The sequence below is a fragment of the Eulemur rufifrons genome, chromosome 14, assembly GCF_041146395.1.
Source record: "Eulemur rufifrons isolate Redbay chromosome 14, OSU_ERuf_1, whole genome shotgun sequence".
NCBI lineage: Eukaryota > Metazoa > Chordata > Mammalia > Primates > Lemuridae > Eulemur > Eulemur rufifrons.
In genome coordinates this window covers 20,158,440-20,178,564 of record NC_090996.1, presented here as the reverse complement: position 1 = coordinate 20,178,564, position 20,125 = coordinate 20,158,440, and the positions used below count along the sequence as shown (strand labels likewise).

At 47.1% G+C, this 20,125-nt stretch overlaps 2 protein-coding genes across 12 annotated transcripts in view; one reads left to right on the top strand and one right to left on the bottom strand.

Moving 5' to 3' along the window:
• The window catches only part of SLC5A11 (solute carrier family 5 member 11), a 45,552-nt gene extending 31,040 nt beyond the window's left edge, over positions 1-14,512 (top strand). For 8 of the 9 annotated variants that reach the window (XM_069485915.1, XM_069485913.1, XM_069485914.1 and 5 more), the window contains 8 exons: positions 2,203-2,408; positions 4,048-4,183; positions 9,308-9,415; positions 9,729-9,879; positions 11,394-11,562; positions 11,991-12,206; positions 12,839-13,007; positions 14,208-14,509. In XM_069485915.1, coding sequence (XP_069342016.1) covers positions 2,203-2,408; positions 4,048-4,183; positions 9,308-9,415; positions 9,729-9,879; positions 11,394-11,562; positions 11,991-12,206; positions 12,839-13,007; positions 14,208-14,413 — 1,361 coding nt within the window. In that variant the 3' untranslated portion in view covers positions 14,414-14,509. Of the gene's footprint in view, positions 1-2,202; positions 2,409-4,047; positions 4,184-9,307; positions 9,416-9,728; positions 9,880-11,393; positions 11,563-11,990; positions 12,207-12,838; positions 13,008-14,207 lie in introns of all 9 variants that reach the window. The other variant, XM_069485907.1, reaches the window with a different exon arrangement.
• Positions 14,513-18,296: 3,784 nt separating this feature from the next.
• The window catches only part of ARHGAP17 (Rho GTPase activating protein 17), a 76,747-nt gene continuing 74,918 nt past the window's right edge, over positions 18,297-20,125 (bottom strand). For 2 of the 3 annotated variants that reach the window (XM_069486791.1, XM_069486794.1), the window contains one exon: positions 18,297-19,157. In XM_069486791.1, the coding sequence (XP_069342892.1) occupies positions 19,027-19,157 (131 nt within the window). In that variant the 3' untranslated portion in view covers positions 18,297-19,026. The remainder of the gene's footprint in view (positions 19,158-20,125) is intronic. The other variant, XM_069486793.1, reaches the window with a different exon arrangement.

Sequence of the window (20,125 nt, the reverse complement as noted above, 5' to 3'; positions counted from 1 at the left end):
TAACTTCAAGAAAAAACATTTGGGACCCTTATGAAGAAAAAAACTTTACTGTGATGTACAAAGAGGAAATACGAATAAGTCATGAATATATGAAGGACAAATATCTAGCCTCACTAGCTAAATGCTTGGGGTGGTCGCCATCATAAATAACATCACAAGCCGTTGAACTTCTCAGTAGTGCGCCAGCAGCTCATGGTATACTTCAGGTTTCAGAGGCACGAAAGCCAAAAGTTAGCTCTTCACATGGTCTGTTATTCTTAGTCAAACTTCCAGATATTTCCCCATAAAAGTGTGAGGTCTCAAAGGGGGAGTTTCATTATTTAAATCATTACAACCAGTCAGGAGAGGGATTACAGATCAACCCTGAATGATCTTCATCAATCTGCTGTATCTCGTAGACATCCCCCTGCAAGGCGTCTGCCGGTTTTCACATGTACTCTTTTTTTTTTTTTTTTTTTTGAGACAGAGTCTCACTCTGCTGCCCAGGCTAGAGTGCCGTGGCATCAGCATAGCTCACAGCAACCTCAAACTCCTGGGCTCAAGCGATCCTCCTGCCTCAGCCTCCTTAGTAGCTGGGACTACAGGCATGCACCACCATGCCCAGCTAATTTTTTCTATATGTATTTTTAGTTGTCCAGATAATTTCTTTCTGTTTTTGGTAGAGACGGGGTCTCGCTCTTGCTCAGGCTGGTCTCGAACTCCTGAGCTCAAACGATCCGCCCACCTCGGCCTCCCAGAGTACTGGGATTACAGGAGTGAGCCACTGTGCCTGGCCTCACATGTACTCTTGAACAACTCACATCAGTGCTGTTGCAGGGATAACCCCATCTGTATGTTTCTTTGATCATTTCTATGAATTTGGGAAGGACAGGATAAAACTTCCACGGAGCTCTGGGTTCCTTCTTTTGGATTGTACCATCTTTTCATGGTCCCTTTGACAGTTTTCTGCTTCCTTGTTCTTGCAGAGGGAAAAGGCTCCCTGTTATGTTATAGTTCACAGGATAAGCTGGGTTCTCTCACAGTTGGGTGTGGATCTCTGCACATTCTTCACAAAAAGTCCTCCAGCATAGATTTGAGAAATACGGGGCCAGGTGTGGTGGCACGCACCTGTAGTCCCAGCTACTGGGGAGGCTGAGGCAGGAGGATCACTTGAGCCCAGGAGTTGGAGGTTTCAGTGAGCTATGGTGATGCCATGGCACTCCAGCCTGGGCAACAGAGCAAGACCTTGTCTGAAAGAGGGAAGAAAGAAGAAAGAAAAGAAAGAAAAGAAAAGAAGGAAAGAAAGAAAGAAAAGAAGGAAAAGAAGAAAGAAAGGAAAGAAAAGAAAGAAAGAAGGAGGGAGGAAAGAGAGAGAGAAAGAAAGAAAGAAAGAGAAAGGGAGTGAGGGAGGGGGAAGGAAGGGAGGGAGGGAGGGAAGGAGGGAGGAAGAAAGAAATATTGTTCTGAGAAGCAACTGTAGGGCAAAGGGAAAACTTAAGTTTCGCTGAAAAGTCAACTGCCAAAATGCAGATTAAGAGGAGAAGAGGCATACACATTTATAAGCATGGGCGGGGAGAATCACACAGTGATTGCCCAACATCCTAATGGGGTACCGATGCTTATATACCCTACTCCTTAGGGGAAAGGAAGATGGGGAAGAGTGGATGATTTTAGGAGAGTAGTAAATGATTTTTCCAGGAACTCAATGGGCTTGAAGAAGATACGGTGGCCTGGGACACAATCTGTCGGGCCCACAGAGCAGACAATGGTTTGTGACAAAAGTCTGTCCAGGTGTGTTAGAGACTTCAGTCTTTCTTCCTGCGATATGAATTCAGTTAATGAGAACTCAGGGAAGGGACTGTAGGTAACTCTTTCCTTCTCTGGCAGGTCCAGACTTTAGACAGACGAGGGAACTTCAGAGAACATCTGAGGACTGAGAGACAGGAGTGGGGAAGGTCAGGGAGACCTTGAGGCTGCGTCAGGTCAGCATGTCAAAGTGCCATATTGTGGGGTAGCAGTTTCTGAGCCCCAACACAATCCATGTCCATAAAATACCACCAAAGGCATTATAAAAACAGGGCAGGGGTTAAGAACCCTTAAGGGGACCAACATTTTTTGGTAGCTCTGCTCCTACCAGGAGCTCACTGATCTCTAACCACCCCGTCATCACTCGCTCTGGGGGACTTGCTAAGTTCCTGGCAAACAGGCTCCTCTGAATTCTAGGTTTTGCTGCCGTTGGCGGGATGGAAGGCCTGAAGGAGAAGTATTTCCTGGCCCTGGCTAGCAACCGGAGTGAGAACAGTAGCTGCGGGCTGCCCCGAGAAGACGCCTTCCATATTTTCCGAGATCCACTGACGTCTGATCTCCCGTGGCCGGGCGTCCTGTTTGGAATGTCCATCCCGTCCCTCTGGTACTGGTGCACGGATCAGGTACAGGACAGCAGGGCGGGGCAGCTTGTTTTCCTTCTTTTGGCTTCTCAGTACATCCTACTTAATGCCTGGGAAGATCCAGTCAGCAAAGGAGATGATATATTTTAAGTGGAGGTTGAAACCAGGGCTTTTTTGAGTCCTGACTGGCTGAACGGATTGTGTCGAGTGGCCAAAGGACCTGTCCTTGAAACTTATCCACCAGGCTCAGTTCGTGTCACTGTTGTAGTTAGGCCATTAGCAAATATTGTATATTTTACATTGTCCTTGATCGTTTTGAGGTCTTTTGGCAATTGTCTAACAAGGTTTAGTCCCATGGATTCTGCTGATGAAATGCCCTCCAAAGTGACCATTCCCTCCCCCAAAATATGTGTACATTTGTACTGTGCAATTTAAAAAATTATTAGGAGGCAGGGTGCAGTGGCTCATGCCTGTAATCTCACACTTTGGGAGGCCAAGGAGGGAGTATCACTTGTAGCCAGGAGTTCAAGACCAGCCTGGGCAACATAGTGAGACCCCATCTCTATTAAAAATAGAAAAATTATCTGGGCATCATGGGCACCTATAGTCCCAGCTGCTCTGGAGGCTTAGGCAGGAGGATCACTTGAGTCCTGGAGTTCAAAGCTGCAGTGAGCTCTCATAGTGCCACTGCACTCTGGCCTGGGTGACAAAGCAAGACTCCCTCTCAAAACAAAAAAAGTTATTAGGGGTGTGGTATGTGGTTTGCCACAAATCCCACCTCTGGACACTCTTCCCATTAAGGGTTCCTTGCTGATTTAGTGAGAACTCTTTTAGTTGTTTTTAGGAAAAAATAGTTTAAGCATAAGAAGTCATTTTAAAAAGCTTATATGACTGGGAGGCCAGCAGTAGATAATAGCAATGATAACAACTAATATTTATGGGGCAGTTACTATGTGCTAGATAGTATTCTAAACGTTTTTACTTTGTTTAATTGTCAAAACTACCCTGGTATTATACCCATTTTATAGGTGAGGAAGTTGAGGCAAAGAGAGGTAAAGTTACTTACCCAAGGTCACACAGCCAGGAAATGGGGAAGTAGGATTTGAATCCAGACTGTCTCTGTTTCCAGAGTTGGCACTGCTAGATGGAAGGGCTTATATATAGTACGTGATGAGAAATTGTTTCTCTTTCTCTGTCTATCTCCTGGTTTTCTTTCCTCTGAGATGAATTCAGTCTCAGAGAGGCTTTCCCGATATGACAGCAGAGATGTAGGCTGCAGCTCTATGCTACGTTCACAGTTAGCAACTCCAGTGGAGGCTCCAGGCAGTAGGGTGTCTCTTTCCTTTGCCCCTTTTTAGGAAGAAGCCCCATGGAGAGTTGTAATTGGATTGCCTTGGGTGCATGCTCTTCCATAACTGATCACGGTAACCAGAGAGGTAGAGTAATTCTGTGCAGAACTCTAATTGGCCAGGTCTAACCCCTGGATAAAGGAGTAGAGAGGAAACAGGATAGAAGTCATAGCTATCCCAGTTGGATCATAGGGACTGAGAATAGGAAAGAGATGCTGCCTCCAAGAGAAGATAAGATCCTAAGTCTACTGCATCTACGAAAAAGCTATGCACACCTAGTTTGCCTTAAGGGAAAGCCATCTCGGCTTCCAACCACCCTCGCTGTTTTCCAGGTGATCGTTCAGCGGAGTCTGGCTGCCAAGAACCTGTCCCATGCCAAAGGTGGCTCTCTGATGGCCGCATACCTTAAGGTGCTGCCCCTTTTCATAATGGTGTTCCCTGGTATGGTCAGCCGCGTCCTCTTCCCAGGTGAGAAGAAGGTGGGAAGAAGAGGTCATCTGCCTGTGAGTCTCAGCCCCTGTGAAGTGCTCTAAACATATTGCTGGCTGCCCCAAGAGAATGTGACTGGAGTCCTTTCCTCGTGATTGGACTGAGGTGTCTCCCTCTGGCATTTACTGACTCTATGCTGTTCAGTGGGCAACACTGGTTCAATGGGCAGGTCCTCTTGGTGTCCCAAGCCAAATGGAGTGCAGACTCATCTGGGACCTTGCCTCAACTGTATTCTTTTGAAACCACCAACTAGGCTAAAATCTTGTGGCTTCAGATGTCAGTTCCCTGAAGCCTCATGTGGAAGTTCCTCTCGTGCTTTAATGTTTGAGCTGAGTGGTTTGGTGACTTTGGCCCAATGGAACCCTTTTTGGGATACTTTTCTTAACAAATATCAGGGGGTATCAAGGCCTGTAGAGTATTTGCCTTACTGTTTTTGTTTTTGTTTTTGTTTTGTTTTGTTTATAATGTGGTAAAGGGATAGGTTTGTACCATGGGGATAAACAATACTGAGGAAGGGGTGATGCTATTTGGAGTCACTGTGGTGTCAGGAACTGGTGGTCTGTATGGAAAGAAGCTCCCCTCGTCTCCCCTCAAACAGCAAGCTTTCCTCCACATCTGGTAAGGCTGTTACTAACTAAAGGGGAATGAAAATCCCCTAAGCTTTATTCTACACGACGTTAAACAGAAGTAAAGACAGGGTAGGATGAAAATGGTCTATAGTTGGCTCAGCAGTTAGTCAAAATAATTTAGGGCCCTTAAGAATTAGGATAAAGCCAGGTACAGTGGCTCACACCTGTAATCCTAGCACTCTGGGAGGCCAAGGTGGGAGGATCGCTTGAGGTCAGGAGTTCGAGACCAGCCTGAGCAAGAGCGAGACCCCGTCTCTACTAAAAAATAGAAAGAAATTATCTGGACAACTAAAAATATACAGAAAAAATTAGCCGGGCATGGTGGCGTATGCCTGTAGTCCCAGCAACTCGGGAGGCTGAGGCAGAAGGATTGCTTAAGCCCAGGAGTTTGAGGTTGCTGTGAGCTAGGATGACGTCACAACACTCTAGCCAGGGCAAAAGAGTAAGACTCTGTCTCAAAAACAAAAACAAAAACAAAAACAAAAAACCCCACAAGTATACAATGTGTAATGATCAAATCAGGGTAATTAACATATCTATCATCTCAAACATTTATCCTTTCTTTGTGTAGGGAACAATCAAAATCTGCTCCTCTAGCTGTCAGAAAATATACCATAAATTGTTAATTATGGTCACTCTGTAGTGCTATCAAACACCAGAACTTATTCTTCCTATCTAGCTGTCCTTTTGTATCCATTAACCAACCTTTGGCGACCCACCTCCCCCTATCCTTCCCAGCCTCAAATAACTATTATTCTACTCTTTACGTCTGTAAGATCAACTTTTTAAGCTCCCACATATGAGGGAGAACATGTGTTATCTATCTTTCTCTGCCTAGCTTATTTCATGTAACACGATATCCTCCAAGCTCATCTAGGTTGCTGCCAATGACAGAATTTTGTTCTTTTTCATGGCCATATAATAAGCCATTGTGTATATGTACCACATATCCATTCATCCTTTATTCATTCATCTGTTGATGGACACTTACGCTGATTCCGTATCTGGGCTATTGTGAATAGTGCTGCAACGGACTGGGAGTGCAGATATCTCTTCAACCTATTGATTTCATTTCCTTTGGATATTTACCCAGTAGTGGGATTGCTGGATCGTATGGTAGTTCTCATTTTAGTTTTTTGAGGAAGCTCCATACTGTTTTCCATAATGGCTGTATTAATTTACATTCCTGCCCACAGTGTTATATATGAGTTCCTCTTTCTTCGCATCCTCACCAGCATTTGTTATTTTTTGTCTTTTTGATGAGACTCATTCTAACTGGGGTGAGATGATATCTCACTGTGCTTTTGATTTGTATTTCTTTGATGACTAGTGATGCTGAGCATTTTTTCCTTATACCTGTGCCAGCCATCTATTTCTAACATGCCCACCAGCAGACTGAGAACCCCAGGTCTAAAGTTCCAGGCTCGCGGCCAAGTCATTACGCCCTCCTGTTTCCTCTTCTCTCTCTGCCCCATCTCCACCTGCTTCCTCCTAAATCTTCAACTGGATGCTCTAGTCCTGAGCTCTTATGATCCTGGACAAAAACCTTCTTCCACTAAGTCCACTTGAGAATTAGCAAATATTTTAAAAGAAACTTTACATGGAAATTAAGAGAGAAGCAAAACAACTCTCAGAACAATATAACACAGGAGTCTAGAGATGCACCTAATTACAAAGCTAATCTTCTCTCCCTGAGCTATGGAATAAACTAAGGGTTTGATTCCTGGCCATAATATTTTCTAGCTATATGATTTGGAGAAACTATTTAACCTCTGGGCTTCAGTTTATTTGTCTTCAAAGTGGGGATAATAATGTCTTCCCCATAGAGTTGTGAAAATTAAATGAGGTGTATGTGTAGTGCTTGTTGCAGCACCTGAGGTATGGAGAACCTTCAGTGAATGTTGGAATTGTGGAAGAAGGAGGTTTTGTGCTATGTTTAGATTGCTAGAGGCATCCTTTATTTCAAGCATCAGAGGGTCTGAAGCTTTCTGATAAGAGAACCCATTCCATATAGGAATTAGTTGATTAGCCCAAGACAGGGAAGCAGATGTTATTGAAGGGTGGGTTAATACTCACAAAGCTCTCAATTTCATTTATAACTTAGCTGAACCAATTAACTTCCCCATGATGAATGTATTTTTTAGACTGAATAAACAAACACAATTTTCTGCAACAAACATGCTTCATAAACTTTGTGTCTGTCACGTGTCTCATGGTTGAAGGTTGCATTCCTAGAAGGTAAAACAAAAACTTTGTAGTTAACAATTATATATCTCAGGGAAATTCTTGCTCTTTCTTGGTATAACTTGCAAATAAGGAGTTTTTAGACAAGAGGCAGAGCCTATGTAGAGTTCAACTTAAACAAGACCTTTGGCCTACCAGGGAGGTTCCTTGCAGTGTTCTGGCAATGGGAATGTAAATATTTTCTAATCTTCTCCTAAGTGTCCTCAGAAGAGTAATAAAAAGCCAAGAACTTTGACCTTCTCAAAAGCATTTTTCTCAGTAAGATTGTTTCTTCTCAATACTGTTCATCAAATGTCATTATGATCTGCCATCTTTTCTCCAAAACTGAACCCTTGTTTTGGGGGGCATCTGCTTTTATTCCATGGCAATTGCCTTTAGTATTATTAATGATGGTCACAGCACCTATATTCTCCACCACTGGTGGATGTTAGTGGAGGGAAGGGTCCCAGCCATGAGAAGACATCATCGTTGGGGAGTTTTATAAAGACCAGTTAGCCCTCGGGCCTCCCAATGGATAAAAGGGCCTGGAGCTGTTTCCATTTCTTAGGTTTCCTGCTACACCAAAAAAGAAAATGAAGATACAGCAATACTAGATTTCAAAATCATGGTGTACTTTACATGTTTATGTTTATTACAGTAACATTTTTAATGGAAATAAAAATATAGGGGCCATACATCACCTCATTTGGAGATACTGTCAAATGTCTGCATTTGAGGCCATTGTGAATTTGAGGCCTCAGCTAATGGCCATAATGACACTGACAATGCATTGGAACGAGGATGAAACCAGCATAAGCGGTGAAGGACTCCAGTTCCGCCCCAAACTGAGCTTCAGGGCGGGTCCCACTCACCAAGGAAGATGGGCTGAAAGGCCCTGTCACCCCCAAATGAGGAGGGAGGATGAAGCCCCTGTGGACTGAGCAGAGAGAGGGTCTGGGAAGCATTCATGGGAGCCCCACCTAGACCCACCTGTTAAAAGAGACTTGAGAAGTAACATGGGACCCGCCGGCCTGGGCGACATAGGGTGAGTGGTGCTGGATAGACTCTGGGACAGAGGTGAGGAACACAGTTAGCTCAGACATGAGACACTGGGGACACAAAAGGTGACAAGAAATGTCTCACTCAGACCAGGTGCTAAACCACTGAGATGACATGGCGTGTTCTAAAGGCCGTGGTGGCCAGGATTAGGCCCTGGATGGGGTCACTGCCAGATTCACTGAAGATGGAAAAGATCCGCCCTCTTGGCCTTCCTTCTCTGAAAAAGAGAAAAGTCGGGAGACTCGGGTTTAAGTTTGGCTGTGACGTGATCTTGCTGGGTGATCACAACCAGATGCCTTCCCCTGTCTGAAACCTTCTCCTCATCTGCAAAATGTAAAAGTAACCTCTTCCTTTCCCACAGGGTTACGAAAAAGATACTAATGTGATAGCTCCCTCTCCCCATGGAAATTCGCTCATCCCCGACTCCGTGCCACACGCTAGTATAGATTTTTATCTCCTCTTCTGTCTTCCAAGCAGGAGCCCTGTGCTTGTGTGCTTGGGGTGCGGTCGTCATCACAGGTGGAGAAGCAGAGCTAGAGTTGCCAGGAAGGGTGGGTAGATTTACGTTAGAGAAATCGGAGCTGTTCTAGAGAGAATAGAATTGATACGGAGATGCAGAAAGAGGAGGGAGAAATTCAGAGCCAGCATGGTGGAGTCTTTGGGTCTAGAATGAGGGACAGCTGTTGAACCACATGAGCCAGGGAAAGAGGACTTTCAAAAGTGTTTGCCATGTGTCAAGCCATGAGAAACTTCAGTAAAGACGTGAGATGCCTGTGTCCCCTTTTTTGGCGGTCGGGGGATGGAGCCCGATGAGGATACCTCTGTAAGACCGGCCACTAGTGGCTCAGCTTCCTCTGGGTTACGGTAACAGTCGCTGAAGTGTTTCCAGCGCTTCCTGCGCAGCAGACTGTGTGAAGTGCTTTACGTGTGTCACCTCGGTCAATGCTCACTATAATTTCTGAAGTAGAATGACGCTCTTATCTTGATTTTATGGGTATGGTAACTAAAGTTCAGAACGGTTAAGTAACAAGGTCACAGCTGATAAAGGCTAGGCTCTTTTTCATTTCATTGAGCTATAAACTTATAAACAATCAACCCGCCTCCTGGTGCTGGCCTGTGTCGGGCCATGTTCCGGCTAGGCCCGCGGCTCCGAGGGCCCGGGCTCAACGCTGGGCCTGTGTTTCTCCCGTAGATGAAGTGGCGTGTGCAGATCCAGAGATCTGCAGGAAGGTCTGTAGCAACCCCTCTGGCTGTTCTGACATCGCGTATCCCAAACTTGTGCTGGAACTCCTGCCCACAGGTAATGTCCTCTCACCCCTAAACTGGGCTCCCTAGAGCACCCAGAAAGGAGAACACGGGCTGGGCTCTGGTCTGAGATAGGGAAAAGTTGGGAGGTCTGTGGGTGGGAACAGACTCTGGGCTCAGGGTTTGGGCCCCAGAGACAGGGCCCCCCAGCCAAGCCCAGGTCCTGGCTCTCCTGGGGGCGTTGCCCAGCCATCCCCTCTGAGGTTCTGCCTCCTCGGAGTTGAGCCCACTGGGCCTGGGGTAACAGAGAGAAGGCAGTGGCTGCTGACAGGAAAAGACCGAGGCCATGACCTCCCTTCTGCCTCCAGGGCTCCGTGGGCTCATGATGGCTGTGATGATGGCGGCTCTCATGTCCTCCCTCACCTCCATCTTTAACAGTTCCAGCACCATCTTCACCATGGACCTCTGGAATCACCTCCGGCCTCGGGCATCTGAGAAAGAGCTCATGATTGTGGGCAGGTAAGGCCTTCCTAGATGGAGGTGGTGGTGGGGGGGGGAGTGAAAAGTCCAGATACCTGGGGAGGAGAGAGCTGAGCCCACCCAGAGGCAGAAAGTCCAACCAGCAGATTTTCCAGGCTGGCTCAGCCTCCTGTGATAGCAGAGAGGAGAAGCGTCAGGACTCCATGTATAAGACATTCTTTCATTTAAGAGCTGTTCAGTGAGCACCTATTATGTCCCAGGTACAAGAGCATATAGCCATGAAAAGACTCAGTTCTTGCCTTCATGGAGCTAAAGGACAAGAAGGAAGATAAGCAAACGATGACTATAACCCAAATGACTTCCAATGGGGCAGTCAGGAGATCTGGAGATTCAGGGTTGGAAACAGGGATGAGTAGGAGTCAGCCAGGTAAAATGGGGAGGGTGTTCTTGGGACTGGAGGAAAGGTTTCTATACGAAGGCTTCTGCAGAATAATGAAGCCTAATGGGAGGAACTGAAATATAAGTGGTGTGTAAATTTTATGTAAATTACATGCAAATAACCACCTTGGGGCTCTGGTCACTCAAGATGATGCACCGTGAGGGCTGTCTAGTCTTGGATGATGAAAAGTATTCTTAGATATGATGCCAAAAGCACAATCCATAAAAGAAAAAAAATGATACAACGGACTTCAAAATTTAAAACATTTCCACTTTCAAAGACACCATTAAGAAAATGAAGAGACATGCCACAGACTGGAAGAAAATATTTGCAAGCCATATATCTGATAAAGAATTTGTAATCTAGAATATGTGGAGAACTCTTGTAATGTGATAAGACCAACAACCAAAAGATTGAAATAGACACATCACTGAGGAAGATACATAAATGGCTAGTATGTGCATGAAAAGATGCTCAACCTCATTAGTCTTTAGGGCAATGCAAATTAAAACCACACGAGATACCACTAACACACCCACTAGAATGGCTACAGTCAAAAAGACAGACAAGGAGGCGGAGAAACTGGAACTCATACAGTGCAGGTAGGAATATAAAATGGTTCAACTGTTCAAAAACCATTTGGCAGTTTCTTAAAATGTTAAATATAAATTCATCACGCAACCTAGCAATTGCATTCCTGGAAATGAAAATATAATGTCTACACAAAGATGTGTATACCAAGGTTCACAGAAGCACTATTCACAAGAACAGAAAAGTAGAAACAATCCAAATGTTCTCCAACTGGTGAAGCATAAACAATGGCACTTAATGGAATAGAGGGACAGGAAGCAGGTAAGCGGTTGTTTAGGGTGAGAGCAGGAATGAGCTGTAAATGGGCATGAGAACTCTCTGGAGTGATGGATGTAATTGATCTTGATTGTGGTGATGGTTGCACAACTCTGTACATTTACTAAAAACTATTGGGTTGTACATTTACAATGGGTGAATTTTATGGTATATACACGATACATCCATAAATATTTTTTTTAAAAAGATAGAAGTATATGTTCAGGGAAGACGGCACTAACCTGGGGCCTCTCTGTGTCGGCACCAGGGTTTTTGTGGTTCTGCTGGTACTGGCTTCCATCCTCTGGATCCCCGTGGTCCAGGCCAGCCAGGGCGGCCAGCTCTTCATTTACATCCAGTCCGTCAGCTCCTACCTGCAGCCGCCCGTGGCGGTGGTGTTCATCATGGGATGCTTCTGGAAGCGGGCCAATGAAAAGGTAGCTCTGGGTCAGCCTCCACCCCGCAAGAGCCAAGCACTGCCCCGAGGACTGGGAGAGGATGGGGGGGAGTGTGACGAGGAGACACGAGGCTGAACTCGGGTGTCATGAGGGAGGGTGAGTTCCGTGGCAGAAGACACATGGAAGGTGCTACCTGGCCTTTGACAAAATGCCATGGGGCTTCTCAGAAGTATCTCGATGCATTTTTGTCATTGAACAGGGAAGCTATGTTAAAATGGAATGAGTAAATGATACGTAATCGATGCATTACATGTAAAAGGTAAACAGGTAAGTACCTCCGAACTTCTCCAAGTCACTCACCCGCGCAGTGACCGTCACAAGAAAGACAAGCTCTTGAGATAGCTTCTTGAGGCTTCTGGAAGTCCAGGCTTTTGCAGTCTTTAAGAAGATCTTGCTCTGATTTGCAGGGCGCCTTCTCAGGCCTGATCCTGGGCCTGTTACTGGGCTTGATTAGGCTGGTCCTGGACTTCATTTACGCGGAGCCTCTGTGCAACCAGCCAGATGAGCGCCCCGCTGTGGTGAAGAGCGTCCACTACCTCTACTTCTCCGTGATTCTGTCCACAGCCACCCTGATCACCGTGTCCACCGTGAGCTGGTTCACAGAGCCCCCTTCCAAGGAGATGGTACGTTTGGGTGGACAGCTGTGTCCATGGAGTCTCTCTTTTTGTTGCAAATGATAGAAAACTGGCCCACACTGGCTTAAGCAAAGAGGATTGGTTGTTCAAAAAGCTCAAAAGCCCAGGGTTGGGCTGCAGGGATGGGATGATTCAGGACTCTGAAAAGGTCATTAGGATCCACCTCTCACTTCTGCTTTAATTCTTGGGCCCTGGGTGGGGCCATGTATCTTCTAGGGATATAGTCTCTTTTCTTGCCATGAAGGAAATATAAGCATTTCTGACCCAGGATTTCTAGCAAAGTTCTTGATTCCCAGTGATGGAGTCAGCTCAAGACACGTGCTCACCCGTGAACCACTCCAATCCCCGTGGCCGGAGAAAGGGATGGGCTGAAAGGGCCAATCCCTCAATACTCTGGGACTAGGGTTAAGGTCTGCTAACTAGAAATGAGGGAAGGTTAGATCCCAACATGGGAATGAGGATTACTGAGACAGATGGGGGACGAGCTGGGGAAATGTCCACTGATTCCGAAAGTGCGGAGAGGTGAGGCTTATTGGAGGGTGGGGCTGGGCAGGGGATGTGAGAAGAGGATGGCAGCTCCTCCCCCCACCCATATCTCACACGTCACCTCCGTTCCTTAGGTCAGCCGCCTGACCTGGTTCACTCGTCACAACCCCACGGCCCAGAAGGAACAGGTGCCACCAGCAATTCCCCTGCCTGTCACCCTCTCTCAGAATGGGACACCAGAGGCCACTAGCACCATCATCCAGTTGGACATTGTTCGAGAAAATGTGTCCAAAAACCACAGCTGTGAGTCGCCTCTCTCCTAAATTATAATAGGAGCTTCAAGAAGCACTATGTGTTTAAGGGGAATTTTTCTATAAAATCGCAAGCCAGAAAACGGGATAGACTTGGCATTTTAGCATCCCCTGGTTCCAGTGTCTGGTCCTTGCCATGTTCCAGCCACCAGGAGGGGGTTCTTTAGTAACTTTCAACAGAAACCTCAGACGGGCATAACAGCAAACACTTGAGTGTCTGCGAAAGCATGGTTCCTTTTTCCTCGTGCACCCCTGCACTGCAGGCTGGAACGCTACTAGCATTCTCTAAATCAGTGGCTTCAGAATGGCAGCTTGCAGACATATTTTGGTTTAGCCCACCTACTGTTTCAATGTGGGTGAATGTTTAAAAATTGAGATTTAACATAAAATTCCAGATTTCCACCTTCTCTTGGAAAATGGGAACATCCAGCAACACTGGCCCCATGTGTCTACATGGTGAAAGTCCCCTGGAGCCGTGAAGCAGCTGCCCCTTAGATATGGGACATGCCCTTCAGTTAGCCAAGGTCCCCACCAGGCCCTATTGTCTCTATGACCCTGAGGCTGTGGTTTGTCATGGATGTTGTATTTTTTTGTTATTATTATTATTTTTTATATTGTGGAGGTGAAACCACATTAATCCAACGTGGGAAACTCAAAGATAGATCCAGGAGGCCAAAGAAAAAGAGTCTATTTCTTGGTAGAGTTGCAGACTATTTCAACATGTTTAATATGTAGCTCTGCTCTCTCTGACTCAGATCCACTCCCTGCCGGGCCTTGCAGGTAGTTGGCTTTGCAGCCCCAGCTCTCAATAAAGACATAGAGCTTTGCACAGAGCACTCGTTTCCCCTTGGTCTCCTGGAAGGCAGGGTGACACAGAGGACAGAATCAGACACAGCGGGCGTCCAAACCCCACCCCTGCCACTGCTTCCCAGCAGGGTAGCTTCGCTCAAGTTAGTCAGTCTGAGCTTTGATTTGTTCATCTGAAATTCTTCATCTGGAGGTGGTACCAATTCTGAAAATACCAATCTTCTAGAATTAAACAATCTCCCAGAATGAAGGTATTGATGAATACTTTCCAGAAAAGGTATCTAGAGTACTCATCCCACCGCATGGAACCCACCTGGTTAGTGTTCCCTTCTCGCTCCTCTGGGAGACACAGCCCCATGACATTTCTTTGCTGAGTTCTTTTTAGGTGATGTGACCCCAAAGCGGTCCAAAGTGCTGAAGGCCATCTTGTGGCTCTGCGGAATGGAGACCAATGCCAAGGAGGAGCCCCCGAGCAAAGCAGAACCCATCATGGTGTCCTTAGAAGAAAAGCCCTTTGTGAAGACCCTCCTGGACATCAACCTCATCGTCTGCATCAGCTGCGCCATCTTCCTCTGGGGCTACTTTGCTTAATGTGGGGTGAACCCAGGGGTCCAAGCTCTCTGTTTATCTTCAATGCCCCATTTTTTTTATGAAAGAAAAAATAATAAAGCTTTTGTTTGTTTACCACAAGGTTTCCAAGGTGTTTATGGGCCATTTTCATCATGATGTTAAGCTCTTTTCTTCTTGAAAGGGAAGGAAGGTTAAAGGATGGGAAAAGGAGAGATGTGTAAAAGATTCCTTTTCTCAAAAGACTCGTTATTGGCTGGGTGCGGTGGCTCACCTGTCATCCTAGCACTCTGGGAGGCTGAGGCAGGAGGATTGCTTGAGGTCAGGAATTTGAGGCCAGCCTGAGCAAGTGTGAGACTCCCCTCTCTACAAAAAAAGAAAAATTAGCTGGTGTGGTGGTGCTCACCTGTAGTCCCAGCTGCTTGGGAGGCTGAGGCAGGAGGATCGTTGGAGCCCAGGAGTCTGAGGTTGCAGTGAGCTATGATGATGCCACTGCACTCTATCTTGGACAACAAAGTGACACCCTGCTCCAGGAAAAAAAAAAGTGGATGCAGGGTTGATCTATAGTTATTAATAAGAAGCTCTGCCAGTTTCTATTAGCTGGTTAATTAGAAATAAAATCTTAAAAAAAAAAAAAAAAGACTAGTTATCTATTCTTCCTGTCCATCAGGTCACGCTTTATTGATTGCTTACCTGTCTGCCCGAGGGGAGTGAAAGTTCCGCGAGGGCAGACTGTGTCATTCACACTGATGCCTGGCTCGGGGGCTGGTGGATGAAGGAGGGAATGACCTTCAGAACACAAATGCCATCTGGCTCATCTCACATCCACTGGCCATTCTCCTCCCCGGCCCGGTGCCCGCCCCTCCCCGGGTACCCAGGACCAAGGAACACCCACTGTTCCTGCACCGATCTAGCCCCTTGAGGTCTGAGTTCAACGAGGTGAGTATGAACTGATCCAGTCACCTGTCCTCTGGCCTTTGGGAACTGTGTAGCTTCAAAGTCTTCCTTGACCACAGACATCGGTCCCCGGGCTACCCTTGGTGGGTGAGCTCAGCTCTCACGTTTGGGAAGGGGTCCGCAATCAATCACCAAGTCACGCTGATTCTGCCTCCCTAAGAATGTGTTCACCTGTCCACTTCACTCCTTCCCACCACCTCAGCCTGAATTCAGGCAGCATCAGCTCTTCTCTAAGGGTGTCCCTGCTTATCTTGTCTCTGCTCCAGTATATTTTCCACCCCTAGTCACAGGGATTTATCTAAAGTATAAACCGATGGGCCCTCCCCTCAGCCCCCTGCCCTAGGGACAGCTTCCAACCAACCAGGGGTTGCGAGGCCTCCTGGACTCACCAGTGTCATTCCTGGTCAGTTGTCACCTCCACTTAGAGCACCAGAGCGTCCCTTCTGTCTGGACCACCCACCTGCACCCACAGCTCTCCCCCTGAAGTGTAGCATCCCCTTGTGCTGAGACACATAGGCAATTATTTATAAAACCCGGGCTTCAATTCTAAGGGTCCTTGTATGAAAACAAAAATGCTGAGCTCCTACCAGGAAGTGACATGCACATGGTTTTTTGGTCATTCAAATATAATATACTTCGGTCAGGCGGGAGGAGTAAGTTCAGGAGATCTATTACATAACATGGTGACTATAGTTAATAACAATGTATTACATACTTGAAAATTGCTGAGAGTAGATTTTACTTTTTCTGTCACCCAGGCTGCAGTGCAGTGGCATGATCATAGCTCACTGTAACCTTGAACTCCTGGGCTCAAGTGATCCTCCTGCCTCAGCCTCCTGAGTAACTGGTACTACAAGTGTGCACCACCATGCCTGGCTAATTTTTCCTTTTCTTTTCTTTTTTGGAGACAGGGTCTTGCTATGTTGCTCAGGGTGATCTTCAACTCCTGTCCTCAAGCGATTCTCCTGCCTCGGCTTCCCAAAGTGCTGGGATGACAGGCGTGAGCCACCGTGTCAGGCCCTGAGAGTAGATTTTAAATGTTCTCACCACAAAAAATGATAAGCAAGGTGATGGATATTAATTAGCTTGATTTAGCCATTCCACAATGTATACCTATATCAAAACATCATGTTATATGCCATAAATATATATAATTTTTGTTAATTATAAAACCCAAATATAATTTACTGATAGGCATAAAAACTGAATTCAAATACATGTAGAAAGAGTGAAAACAGAACCTTGGTATTTTTGTTGTTGCTGGTTCTTCTTTGTATCAAATATTCCTCCCACATGAATCATTTGTGATGTTTGATGTGCATGAAGGACACCCCCTAAGGTGATCCTCAGTGGTTCTTACCTCCTGGTACCATGGCAGCCACCAAATGGCGGCCAGCAAGAAGCCAGGGCCCTCAGACCTTGTGGTCCTTTAACCACAAGGAACTGAATTCTGACAAGCCCTGAGGGAGTCTGGGAGCAGATCCTTGTCCGGTCCAGTCTTCAGATGAGACCCCAGCCCTGGCTGACCCCTTGCCTGCAGTCTTGGGAGACCTTAAGCAGAGGATCCAGCGAGACTGTGCCTGGACTCCCAACCCACTGGAGCTTGGAGGTAATGAATGTGTGTTGTTGTAAGCTGCTAAGTGTGTGGCCATCTGTCACAGCGCAGTAGACAGCGGACACAATGTGTACAGTGTGTGAACACGTACGTGGGTGCGAAGGTGGAGTTGGGTGGGGAGAGTGTGGGAAGAGGAAAGATGCCTGCACAGCCACACGCCTCAGCGTGAGAAGACGACAGCCTCTCTCGGGGGGTATCAAGTGGGAGTCATCTGGTTGCCAGGAAGAGAAACAAACCTGGGCACATTTGTGCAAAAAAACAATAAAAGCAATTTATCGTGAGGATGCAAGGGCAAGAAGTGCAGGATGGCCGTGAACTGGGAGCTGGAAGAGTGCACGCCCTCCTGCTCCTCTCTCGCCTCTGCCTCCCTGCACATCTCCTGACTTCTTCCTCTGCAACACAGAATCCACAGTGGCAGCAGATGGTCACCCACGGCCCCCAAGCACTGTGTCGCTGGGAGAGGCTGGCCCTGACTGCTGGGGAAGGGACCCATGGACCCACATGGGTGGCACAGGGGAAGGGTGAGACTTAAGCAAATGTAAAATTTAAGATATGGGGGAAAATGGGTTTATAGGTGCATGTTTTCAGTGTAATTAGTAAGTACGTGCAGGGAGTACTTTGGGAGCACAGGGAACTTTGAGTCAAGAGGAAACCATGGTTGCCCTTTTCAGGTTAGGCTTGTTAAGTCAGTTCACAGCGGAAGGAGGTCCAGTGTCTTCTAAGCAGAGACTGAGACACCTAGCAGATGGTTCGGTCAGTGGGAGGCTCAGGACAGCCAACTCCAGCAGCCCATGTCCCTCTCTGTCCCCAAGAGAAAACCACTTTGTCTGGGCCATGGAGAGAGGCCATCAGGAGAGCAGCCGTCCAGAGACTCAGCCTCGCTTTGCTCCAATTCTCCATCCACTCTTCCCAAGTATTTCAATCCTGGGAAAGAAGTGCCTTGGACAGGGCATGACAGCACTCCGGCCACTGGAAAAGCAAATTCCCATGACAAGTAACAGCTTCTCACGAATGCTCTAGCCCTGTGGGGCTGAGTTCCCGTGAGTCAGCCTCTAGGAGACTAAATATCTCCAGATGGAAAAGAAAGGGGTGTCTAGACTGTAGAACCACAGGCACAGCCCTAACCATGGACACTTGCTGAGGGACAGCAGTCTGGGAGGTCTCTGGGGGCACCTGGTGACCTTTCTCACTGCCGTGACCTTGCTCTCTATTCCTTCCAACTCCTACAGTTACAATTAGACCCACAAGACGTCCCATCCACAATTCCACTTGAGGGGACCACACACACACTCCTGCACACACACAACTCACAGTTTGCCTCCAAGAATAATAAAGTTTTCATATAAACCACAGAATATATTTAATTCAAATTAAACATGAAACTAGAATAATGTTCGGTCCTTATCAAGTAGCAATTACATTAAAAAAAAAAAAGAACAGTACAATTCTTTCTACATTCTGGCAATCCAACAAGGCACGAGTCACATCCAGTTTGATGGGGTGACAGATCCAGCAGTCACCATCCATGCTCATGGTTTTGAGGGCATTTGGGGAGACACAGACCATACTTGGTACAAAATGATTCTGCAGCAAGTCTGAAGGAAAGGAACCTCCCTCCTAATATAGAAGAACGAAAGTCCAAGTAGCAGGAAGTAGGCGACTTGCATAATTAACGTATTTTATTAAATAGATAGTTACTGCATTGCTTCTTACTCAATCCAAATTGCTGTTGGTGCTGCCCGTATTAACAGCAGTGGCAGAAGCTTCCTATACACGTCTCGGCAGGAATACTTTTTCCACTCTGGGTATTTCTTTGTGTTTGATTTTTTGGCATGATTTCCTTCCCACGTAAAGAAAGCCAACTTCTTCCAGACACAGGTCATTCAGCTTTCGTGTCGGCCTCCACGGTTTCCTCGGGCTGTGCAGAAGGCCAAGGCCCGCAGAGGGAGGCCTTTCTCTGCCCTCCACTGAAAGCTTTTCGCTGTTTGGTCTGCAAAGACAGAGGTCTGCCTGCCCCTGTTCCACTCGGCGGGTGGACGGGGTCGAGGGCGGGGAGGGGCTTTCTTCACAGGGCGGTACTTTCCGTGTCATTGTCTATGTCCAGCAGAATGCGGCCGGCCAGGTCTTTGCTTGCGGAGTCTGGGGGCACTTCGGGGAAGAGGCTGCGAAGCGGTTCGGAAACCCTAGAATTGGTGTCTGGACAAAAACACGAGGAGACATGGCATCAGTTTGGTAAGACCTGAGAGGCCACCTGACGGCACTCTGAGAAGACAGGCTGGAAAGCTTGGGAGGCAGCCCAGGCACACACACAGTCCCTTGCAAGAGGCCTCATCAGCCCTTAGAAGTTGAGTGGAGCCTCTGGGACCCCAGAGGGTGGCATGTGGCACAGCCCGCCCCCCCGGCTCTGTGGCTCCTTTCCGTGAGCCTGGGCAATGCTCAGGGATGCAATCCTGGAAGGATTTGCTTGCTTCGACTGAGGAGAGGAAACCTCATTCTCACCAGGGCTTCTAATGCACTAAATGAAACCTCCTGATGACGTCTGGGCTGCAGGAATAGACGAGCGGCACTAAGCAGGGCTCTCTCCTCTGAGGCAGATGGGTTTTCCTCCTGTCACTAATGCCATGACTTCAACCTCAGCACTAGCGAAATTGTGGGCGGAATCATTGTTGTGGAGGCTGTCCTGTGTGTTGCAGCACGCTAAGTAGCATCCCTGGCCTCCACCCACCGCATGCCACCCAGGCTTCTTCCCCAGTGTGACGACCAAACATGTCCCTAGACGCTGCCAAGTGTCCTGTGCGGAGGGTCAATTACTGAGGCAGACCACCTAGTCTCCTACAAATATTAATGTCCCCTTCTCTAGTACTTACACCTCTAATTTCCCTTTCATGTCTTACTATGTTGGCAAAATGGCAAATACACGGTCCTTAAGCCATTGTCCCAAACTCCTGTGCTCACAAAAGACACCTTCATCAATCACAGCCTTTGTCCCAGAGAGGCCAATGGGTCTCAGACTTATTCATTCATGAACAAATATTTACTGAGCACCTACTACATGCCAGGCACTGTTTTACCTTCTCAGGACACGAGAGTGAACAAGACAGGCACAGCTTTAATGAAGCCCATAGTCAAGTAGGAGAGCCAGGCCCTAATCCAGACAGAAGGGT